Source organism: Oryza sativa, chromosome 8 (assembly GCF_034140825.1).
Source record: "Oryza sativa Japonica Group chromosome 8, ASM3414082v1".
Taxonomy (NCBI): domain Eukaryota; kingdom Viridiplantae; phylum Streptophyta; class Magnoliopsida; order Poales; family Poaceae; genus Oryza; species Oryza sativa.
This window is the reverse complement of record NC_089042.1, coordinates 17,035,655-17,046,604: the sequence shown is the minus strand read 5'-3', so window position 1 is coordinate 17,046,604 and position 10,950 is coordinate 17,035,655. Positions and strand designations below refer to the sequence as shown.

At 40.2% G+C, this 10,950-nt stretch overlaps 1 protein-coding gene and 1 long non-coding RNA gene across 2 annotated transcripts; both read left to right on the top strand.

The window, feature by feature from the left end:
• The first annotated feature begins 142 nt into the window (after window positions 1–142).
• LOC107281841 (uncharacterized) lies at window positions 143–987 on the top strand. The gene is made up of 2 exons (XR_001548017.3): window positions 143–449; window positions 542–987. It is a non-coding gene; the product is annotated as an uncharacterized lncRNA (long non-coding RNA).
• A 1,209-nt stretch (window positions 988–2,196) lies between these two features.
• On the top strand, window positions 2,197–7,119 carry LOC112939893 (uncharacterized). The gene is made up of 10 exons (XM_026027552.2): window positions 2,197–2,326; window positions 2,936–3,587; window positions 3,905–4,072; window positions 4,163–4,387; window positions 4,493–5,240; window positions 5,364–5,544; window positions 5,728–5,916; window positions 6,007–6,105; window positions 6,339–6,470; window positions 6,573–7,119. The coding sequence occupies exons 2-7, from the start codon at window positions 2,937–2,939 to the stop codon at window positions 5,912–5,914; spliced, it is 2,160 nt and encodes a 719-aa protein (XP_025883337.1). The 5' UTR covers window positions 2,197–2,326; window position 2,936; the 3' UTR covers window positions 5,915–5,916; window positions 6,007–6,105; window positions 6,339–6,470; window positions 6,573–7,119.
• Window positions 7,120–10,950: the final 3,831 nt, after the last annotated feature.

Here is a 10,950-nt window from a genome sequence, read left to right as displayed (position 1 = left end):
ACTATCTAAACTGTAGTTAACCTCGTTAAACTTGTTTTATTGTATCAATCCGGTCCGGAGCTCGGTTTGACTGGTTTGGTGCATACGTGGACAGCCAGGTGTCGCGACGCGTGTGACGGCCCCATCCTCGTGGCCTTTTTCACCCAGGACCCTCCCCTTCGTCAAATTTCACAAACCCTAGCCTCACTCTGTTCGTAGCATGGATAGATAGTGGCGGCGGAGAGGCGACGGCGGTGCGAGCAGCAGTGGCCGACAGTTGAGGGCGGTGCAACGAGTCTTGATGAGCCATGGCCTTAGCAAGCTGTTCTTTGTGTTCAAGTCGTCGTCGTCGGAGGACCTCAATCCCACTTATCTTGTGCCCTTGATGCGGGGTGAAGCAAATCGTGGAGCTTACTGCTAACACGGAAGCTAATCAAGGCCGCATATTCTTCACATGCCCTTCACACGAGGTAAATCGATTGAGGTTAATTTTTTATTGTGGGGGTATTACTGTTTTTGGGGGTAAATCTTCTGAAATCTTTGCTTGTTCTAAAATGTACAGAAGGGTGGAAGTGGTTGCGATTTTTGGTATTGGGAGGAAGGGTATATTAAATACCTGAATAGGAAAGGCTTGATTGAGCAAAACACTTGTGCAAAGTTGCTGAATGAAGCAAACCAGAGGGAAATGCAGAGGGGAACTGAAGAAATCAAGCTGGATGCAGATGTGAAGAAGAAGAGCACGGTTCAAGAGATTAGAAAAGATGCAGATGTTGAAGAATTTAAGCAGGCTGATCATATGTTGCTCATTTTGAGGGAGATGATGGTGATGATGAAGCTCATGCTAGTTGGTGGTGTGTGTTCAGTTGGTTTGATAGTGTGTTGTTTCCTTGTTCTATGGTTTAAGTGATGTGTGCCCATTGTATCAGTGAATTTTGGGTTGTATTCAGGCTAAACCATACTGTGTTGGTTTGCAATGTGCAATGAGATGTGAAACTTTTGAAATGGTAATGTCAGGTTTGCAGTCTTTAGTACATTTGTCATCTGAAATTGATTATGGAGATGCAAACAAAATGAAAATATTTACAGACTGACAGTAGATGCAAACAATTTTGCATAGCAGTTTTGCATAGCATATCCATCAGTTTTGCATAGCAGTGAGCCATCAGTTTTGCATAGCATCCATCAGTTGTGCACAGTAGATGCCAAATATTTCATGACATAAAGTCTAGAGTAAATGGCAGCCCAACATCCATCAGTTTTGCATAGCAGTGAGCCATAGTTTGGCATTACAAAAGAAGGTAAGGTAGGCCATTAGGTTGGCAGCTACAAAAGAATAAAGGTAGGCCATTAGTTTGGCATTACAAAAGGACAAGCATGCTTAACTTCTAGCATTCAGTTGCTTCTTAATCTGTTCCTAATCCTAAGTTATTTCTTTGCACCATCAGCACAATCCTTCTACCTCTTCTTAGTAGCTTTCTTTGCTGGAGCAACAACTGCAGCCTTTCTTTTGGTTGCTCTTGCTTTTCCTGCCTTTGTTGCAGTGGTGAGAAGGGTTGGCCTGACAGTTGGAGTGTTAGTCATGACAAATTGATTGTCAGGTAAAGGCCCAGGTGCTAGGTTCATTTGAGAAACTTGAGATGACTCATCAAACATCTGTGATACCATTGCATTAGGTATTTGTGTCAACAGTTGGTCATGGGTAGGAAAATGAGGTTGAGATTGAGCCTACAAAACAAAACCATATCATGACAGTTGCAAATCAAACCTCTAGGGTGACAGTTAGTCATAACAGTTTAAAATTTGAAATTGCATTACCTCTGGGCTGATTGGATCAGATTCCTCAACAGTAGTAGTGGCAGCCCTCTGTGGCTGTTGTGTGGGCCTCAGTCCAGTTTTTTTGAGCTTGCAGCCCCTTTGGTTGTGGCCAGGCTCATTGCAATACTTGCAATGCATCTCAACACCATGCTTGGACATTTTTAGCCCATGCTTCCCCTGGACTTCATGTGGTGCTTTCCTCCTGGACTTAGGTGGCCTGCCCACTTTCTTTTCATATACTGGAGGCCTCACTTCTGGCCCATTTGTCTTCTCCCATTTAGAAATGTCACTGCATGGTCAAATGTTGAACCCATATGCTTTTGAAAATGCCTCCACACTGTAACAGGATGGCAACACTGACTCAGCACTAGAAGCTGTCGCAGCGGCTTCTCCAATCGTCGCATTCCCCTCTACAGCTCTACCCCCACCACACTCTCACCCTGCGGCTGCGTGTTGCTGCGGTTCCGACCAGCGGCGGCGGCAGCTGTCTCCATCCCCGGCGGCGGCTTCTAGCTCCATCCCCGGCGTCGAGGTGAGCCCTTCGTTTACCCCCTTTCCCCACTCCACACCCAACCTCTTGCTACCCCATGCTTTTTCTCCCCCAAATCCGAAAAGTTTTTTTTTTTGTGTTTTGCATGTGGTCTACTAGATGTGAATGTGTTCTAGTAATGACATTAATTTTTTTTCAGAATGTTTTTAGGTATAATTTATGAGGATGCATTTATGAGATCCCCCTAGATGTGAAAGGAATTTTTTTATTGTCTGTGTTGCATGTGGCCTCCTAGATGTGATTGTACTCTAGTAGTTATATTAATTTGTCACAGAAGGATAATCTATGATGATCTATTATGAGATATATTTGATAATCTATAATATATAGTTTGCACTGTGATTGTTTTCATATGGTGGTTTTTTTGTTTTACCATTTTTGTACTGTTATAATCTATTATGCATTTTTTTATTTTTTCCCTTTTTTGTGTTCCCATCCATGCATATACAATGTTGTAGTACACATTAATATTATGTTTCATAGTTTTCCCTGGTTTGTCTTACATAGTAGTATACACATTTTTTTTTGTTGCAGAGCACATGTTGTATTTTTGTCTCAGACTTTTTTGTGTTCTATGTGTTTTTTTTCAAGGATGCCTGATTGGTGTAGTGGTTCCAACTTCAAGCATAGATGGGGCGGTGTGAGGTTTAAGCGCACTATGCTTGAGTTGAAACCCGATCAAAAGAAATTCATCATAGATAATGGCTTTGAGTCTTTTCTATCACTAAGCAATTTCAAGGTCCATAGTCGACTTGCAGAATGGATTATGCAAAAGATGAACCCAGAGATTTGTGAGTTTAGGTTCCGTGGCAAGGTTATCGTGTTTGATAAGTTGTTAGTACAGAAGATTACTGGGCTAAATGATGGCGATCTACCTGTTAAGCTTAGTGGTGCCAACAGTGAAGTTGTAAAAGAGATCAGGACCCTGTACCATCCATATTTTGTCAGCAATAGACTTGGTACAGGCATGTGCGAGAAATTGTTGCTTTCTCTGCATGATGAAGAGAAGTTCTTGAGGACTTTCATTTTGTACTTGCTTGCCACCATCTTGTGTCCTGCCACCGGCAATTATGTGAATCTCGACTATTTGCATTCTTTGGTTGATGTCAAGATGTGTAGTCAGTATGATTGGTGCACACATGTGGCGAGCTGTTTGATGCGGGAAATCAGGAAATATCAGGGATTCTCTACTGAGCAACGAGATTCCATTTTTCAGATTGGAGAGTGCCTCCCCTTGCTTGTTGTAAGTTTTTTATTGTTTCACCCTGCTATATATATGTTTTATTGTTTTCATTGTCGTGCTTGATCCAATATTTCAGTAAAATACATCCATTTGTCTCATTTAACATATATGTTTTGTTTCACACAACTGCTGTCATATGTTTCAGTAAATAATCAGTCTAGCATGCTAATAACCTACGTATATGTTTCAGCAAAATATATCAATTGTTTCATATTACACATAGGATCTGTTTCATGCAATGCTACCATATGTTCCATTTCATATTTTTTTGGCCAATGTGCTCCTGCTAACTACCTATATCAAATGCCATTTTTTAGATTGCTTACATGGATCATTTGCAAATGCCAACAACTGGACTGCATCTCCGCATCATTGACTACAACACACCAAGATTTTGTCATGTCACTGATGAGGACTTTGAGTATGTTGCTGTTGTAGACCGTTGTAGGATGAACCTTGGCTATGTCACATATGGGTCTCGCCCGGTATGTTTCACAACTTTGAATGTTTTAGTATATATACATTATGTGTTTCACCACTTATTAAGACTATGTTTCATCTTTTTATTTCTTCAGTTCCATCCACGGAATGAGATCCCATATCTAGCCCAAGTCCATGCTGTTGTTGGTGGGTCTGAGGCTGAGAATGCTGGGGTTGCAAGGGCTGAGGATGTTCCAATTGGTGCTGTTCAAGATGGTGTAGGCATTGGAGCTGCTGTCGCCCAAGATAGTGTTGCTCAAGATTCTGCTTCATTGAATGAATGGATCAGGCTATCTGCCTCAAGCAGCCAAGGGACTACGGTAAAAATTTTCTTCACTTTTTCACTGACCCTCTTCTCTTATCTACATTTTTGCCTTTTTTTTTGTTTCTAACTTGTTCCTCTCTTTTGTTTCATTTTGTCTCAGTTTTCAGCAAGCTTAAAATCTAGTATTGAGAAGCACAGTGCCATGTGGCAGGATGAGTTTGTTTCAGCACTTGACAACTTCAAGAGGGACATGATTGATTTGCGTGCAAAAAGAACATGTGATATGATTTCTGACATAAGCAAGGTGCTAGCTGACAGCAACACTGCAGTGGGCATTTCCGAGGCTGTTTCAAACCCACCAAGCACTGGGTTGGCAGCTGAGGTTGTTTCAAACACACCAAGCACTGAGGGGGTAGCTGAGGCCGTTTCAAAACCATCAAGCATTGAGGGGGCAGCTGAGGCTACAGATTTTGATGGACCAAGCCAGGAAGCTTCTGGCGGTTCTGTGCCAAGCAGCCCAGCTATTGATGATTATATTTTTGCTTCCCACTCTGATATCTCAAATCTAGATGATGCATGTGATGCACCGTCATTCAGACTCTTCAATGAATCTGATCCTGATTTCATTAGTACTCAGGACTTGGCTGTTGAGATGCTCTCCTTGGATGTTTCAAATGTTCCTCAATCGGCAATGGATGGAAGGATACCTTCTCCATCACCTCAGTCACCTGTTTCTGCAAGGACATCTTCTGCAACTCCTTCACCCACTGCAAGGACACCTTCTCCAGCCCCCCCTTCACCCATTGCAACAAAAACATCAACTTCAGTAGTTCTCTCTCTAGCAGCAGTAAGGGCAACATCCCCAGCTACATCTTCACCGCCACGTGCTACAAGCTCGCTACCTCTAGGTAAAATCACCACTTTTTTGTTCCTTCTCTTTCTCTATCTCTCTCTCTCTCTCTTTTCGGTGTGGGTAAAGTAACTATGAACAACACCCCTACCCCTCTCTAATGTTTTTTCCTCTATAGTAGGTGCTGGTAGTAGTGGTCCAAGCACCCATGAGAAGAAAAATAGGAAGAAAAGGGCACAGAAAGGTGATAGTGATGTAGAGGCGAAGAAGTTGAAGACCGCTTCTGAAATAGATGATGTGTACAGAAGATCTGTTGTTGATTCTTTGCCAAATAGGTCAAGGAAGGCAGATGCCAAAGAGTTGTAAGTGTTTTCACACTTTTTTTTGCGCAAAATATGTTTCAACCTTTTTATTATTAATATGTTTCAGTGTAGGTTCCCCTATTGTTTCATCAGTCACTATGACATGTCTCAATAAATGCAAAACATTTGTTTCAGAACAGCTTTATCTGAATTTTTTCCCAACTTTTTTTTTGGGAAAAACAGGACAACTCCATTCTTAAGGATTGGAGAATTCCATGTCTCACTTGAGTATTTCCGTGAAGCAATGAAACCTAGAGGAGAGTTGAACAATGAAGTTATGTCATGTTGGATTGAGATGTTCAATGCAAACTGTAGGGAAGATTCTAAGATGAAATCAAGCATAAAAAAATTTGTTTTTCCCCTGGCTTGACGGTAACATGTTTTAACCACCCCCTTTTTATTACATCTATTTTTGTTTTTGTTTTTTTGCTTTTAATTCAATTGTTCCCTTTTTTTCCTTAGGATAAATTGATTTGCAATCCTGAGAAGTTTGTGTCTGAAAGCTGTGTAAAATGGCTGAAATCAATCAACAAGGAGCATAAACTTCCTAAACTAGATCTGGTACCAGTTTCCCATCCCTCTGATTTTTTTTCATGTTTCAGTTAGTCTGCTGATATGTTTCACAACATACTAATACAATGTTTCAGCTATTTTTAACACTATGTTTCAATGATCATTTATTTGTTTCAATTGTTAGTTTCACCATATGCTAACATATTGTTTCATTCATAGCTGTTCCTTGTTCCAGTTATCATTTAATATATGCTACTTTTTTTGCCTCCCACCCCATCAAGTTGTTCTTCCCAATTGTACGTGACAAGCATTGGGTGCTGACTTGCATCAACCATTTGCGGGAACAAATAAATTACTTTGATTCAATCAAGAGGGATGATATTTCTCAGTGGTTCATACTCTCTCAAAACCTGGTAAGATGTTCACTGGAACACCATGTGTTCCATTATAATTTTTTAATTGTTTCATTGAGTTTTAAGTTCTTTTTTTTGTCCCAATGCCGATGTGCCGTTCAGGTCACAAATTTCACCAAGGTTGCAGTGGATGCTAAAATTCCAATCAAAGATATATCAAAGTTTCAGACTTGCTCTCCTCCACAGTATCCAGTACAAAGCAATTTATATGTTTTGTTTCCAAATTGTTGTTTCATTTTTCTTTTTTTTTTGTGCACAAGTGTGTCATTTTAACTTATCACTTGCTTTTCCATGCATTAGGTTTGATTGCAGTTTCTTCAGCTTGAGATACATTGAGAATTGGGATGGGAAAAACCTGCAAGCATTCAATGAAGGGGACATGCCTAACTACCGGAAATTCGTTAACCATGATCAACTTCAAGCAAATTAGTGTAGGGGGCAGTCGTGTCACTGAAGTTGTAAAAATGGTAGAAAAAATAGTGCAAAGTGGATGCTCTGGGTAGCTATGTGTGGTCTGAATTTGTGCACTGAAGTGTGTTGTGTTTTCTGTTTTTTGTTTGTGCACTGAAGTTGTGCTATCAAGTTGAACTGCTACTCTTTATATAATGTTGCATCTACTAGGGGGCAGTCATGAATGATTGTTTTCATAGTTCAAGATGTTCTTTTTAGAGTGAAACAATGTTTCACCTTCTAGTACTTATATGTTTCAGCTTGTTATCAATGATTGTTCCATAGTTCCAGATGATCTGTTCCATAAGAAGCAATGTTTCACTTACTGTTACATAATAGTTACAGCCTGTTCTTAATGATTGTTTCACAGCTCCACATGTTCTGTTCCATAAGAAGCAAATGTTTCACCTACTGTTATACAGTTGTCTCACCCTACACTTAATGAATGTTTCACCAGCTCTACATATTCTTTTTCCACTGTAATCATTAGTGCAGAGATGTAATTTTTTTTTTGGCATTCCCTTCTTTCCACTTAACAATCATTCACATAAATCATAAGAAAGACTCATTTCACATAATCATCCAACATTCTGCCCATATGTGAATTAAAAAAAATATGTCTGTTGCATCTCACAACATAATTTGTTTCACCTAACACAAGAAGATAGTTTTATATTGTAATATGGCAATTACCACTATATTTTCTAACAGTATAGTGCATCGCATCTAAATTTATAGCTCTTGAAACTCTTTTTTCTCAGAGTGTCAACTCCGTCTCTTGCACCATTTTTGGTTTAGTAGAGCGTCTCGCATGTTCGCTATCTTGAGATACGGCCATGTTGAAACATTGTGTGTCTCGTTGAAGCAATATGAGCATGAGCTCTTCTTTTTTGTCCTCCTCTTCTTGCTGCTTTCAGTTATTTGTTCCCCTATTGGCTTCATCCTATGAGTTTTTTCTACCAGCCTCCCTGTCCTTTTCTTGGTTGCTGGATTCTTAGCTGAACTTGATGGGTCTTGTTGACTAGGAAAAATACCTTACTGATGTTGTGTCTCAACAGTGTGTGGTGTTGCAACCATTGCGTGTAGGTTCTGAATCCCAGCTGAAACAATCAAGTACTTTTCCTCATTAACACATGCATCTGAAGCAAGGCTTGTCATTGCCCTGCATAATGCGTTGAATCTCAGCTTGCTTGTTGCCGGGACTCCAATTGATGGTGCTGGACCATTGTACTCATCACGTATTTGCAATGTCGCTTGCTCTGACCACCATTTCAGCAAGTACTTACTTGGAATCTCATGGATGTTAAGGACAGCCATCACCCTCAAGATGTGTGAGCAAAGAAGTCCATCTCTTTCAAATTTGTGGCACGAGCAGGAGTAGGTTGAGTGTGCTGCATCAACTGTGACCCTATATTTTTTACCTGTTCTTTCTATGTCACTTGGCATAACATTATATATTATGTCGGGGACTTCTTGTGTTTTTTCTGCATCCAGCCCTGTTGCTTCATATATTTCATACTAGAATTTGTCTGCAAACACACTTGTAGTGTAAAACTGCGATGCTTGTTTCTCAATCAGTGACCTGCATAATTCAATGTTTCAACCCATTAATGTCAATTGTTCCACACTTGCACAGTTTATGTTACACAGTACAGATATTATTTGTTTCATCAATTTTTCTAATTAAAAACAGAAAGCACATCTTTTTCAAATTGTTTCAAGACAGGCATATCACATTACCTTGAATACATTCTAGGTTCTGTTGTCTCTACTCTGTAGCCCTCCCTGTCCTCTCTGTCAAGCCTTGTCTCAATTATATGCTCATATTGTTTGACAAAGATCCACACTGAATCTTGTGGGTGTACAAATAATTTGAATAGTCCATTTAGACCTTCTGATCTCCCTGTCGTCCCAGTAAAAGGGAAAAAACTTGTGTTAAAGTATACCGGAGCCCACATTTCTTTTGTTTCCCACAAGTTATTCAAAGTTTGGTTTCCATGGAGGTCATATTCATCTACCATTTTTTGCCAATCTGATAGAAACTGATCTATTGTTTCAGAGTCATATATGCATCTATACAGAGCTTCACGGAAGCCTTTCTTTGAAGTATACACGGGCAGGAGTTGCTGATCTGCTTTTGTTGTCACGTGCCATAAGCAACATCTATGAATTGTACCGGGGAACACCTTTTTAATCGCTGCTCTCATTGCTTTATCTCGGACTGTCATCACTGAACCTACCTTCTGTCCATTCATTGCTTGCATCCATGTTTCAAAGACCCATATGAATGTTTCAGTTGTTTCATCACAAATCAAAGCACATCCAAGCAATATTGTTTGCAGGTGGTTATTAATTCCAACAATAGGTGCAAATGGCATGTTGTAACGGTTAGTCATAAAGGTTGTGTCAAAGAAGACACAGTCTTTATAGCTTTGATACAGTTTCCGTGTTCTGCCATCCACCCAAAACAACGCCTTCAACACGTTGTCTTCATCATATCTTGCAGCATAGAAGAAGGAGGGGCTATCTGCTTGAGTTTACTGGAAATAATCAATAGTCATTGCAACATCTTTGAGTGAAACTTGTTGTCTCAGTTTTGTCCTCAAATTTGAGACATCTTTAGCAATGAAAGTTAGATTCCTTACACCACCGTGCAAATCTCCTAACAACGCCAAAATCTGCGATGTTGCAATGTTTCGATAATGCAAAGTCTTTAGAAATTCATAGTCTTCATTTGAGATGTGCCTATGAGATCTGTAATATCTCCTTCTTCCAAGGCGCTTCACCATCGGATGCGTGTGTTTTGGTTGGAAAGCAATGACTCTCCACTTGTTGTCCCTAAGCCCTACAGCCATATGAGCTTTGCAATCATACTTTGCAACCTTTGGTCGTTTCCTCTTCCCTTCCACCAGCAAGGGAGCCTTCTTTTTGTTACCTTCAAGCAGGGGCGGATTTTCCTTGTTCTCTTCAGAAATGAAGCTACTGCCACCAGCACTATCTTTTGTGGTATTTTCTGGCTTACGTGCATGAACACACTCAAATTCTCTCCTTATCAACTTCGGTTCATCATCATGATTGTCTCCATTTTCAGATACTTTACATTTCTTCGATGCTTTTTTTCCCCTGATGATGCCTGGCTGTTTCTAGATGATGCAATTCTTGTTCCAAATCCTAGCTTATAAGCATAAGCGTTGTAAACATTTCTTGCCTCTTCCACTATATCGAACTCCATTCCAATGTATGGAACAATTGGTGGGGAACAAACAACATCCTTTTCTTTTTCATCATTTTCAGATGCATCTTCATCCAATTGTTCATCAATTTCAACAGTCACAGCAGCCACATCTGTGTTGTCAACACTTTCCACATCCACAACCTAGTACACAAAAAAGTTTCACTAAGTTACATACTGTGTTTTCAAAGCAAAATATCCCCCCTACATTTGTGATATTTCAAATCCAAGGACAACTCACCAAGTCAGTTTCATGCCCAGAGGATTTGGATAATAGCACATCAAGGAAGCCACCAGATGAGCTTGGTGCTTGGACATCAATCTGTAACATTTTATCTTGTTTCATTAACTTGTACAATTATGTTTTAGCAAGTTAAGGATTATTGTTCAAGTCAAATTCCAGTCCAAATTTATACAGAAGTTACAATTAAAAATAAGACATGAATATAAATGTTGCATGAGGGAAGACATTGTTTCATAGATCTATACTTCAATTTTTTATTGAAACTTTTTCAAAAAAAAAGTGAAACAAGTAAAACCCTAGAAATTTTTTACTCACCAAATTCGTTGCATTATGCATTGGGGTTGTTCCTCTGTTTGCACTAGATGAGCTCGGCGAAAAATCCCTCTCAACTTGGTGTATCAGATGAGCCATGGCGTCGGTGGCGAAGTTGCAGGGCGGTGACTGCGTGTGGTGTGGCGGCACGTCGGCGTTGTTGCAGGCTTCGCCGGCGCGAGGAGGATAGGGGCGCGAGGGATAGGGTCGCCGGCGCTGGAGAGAATCGCCGGTGGCAGCGC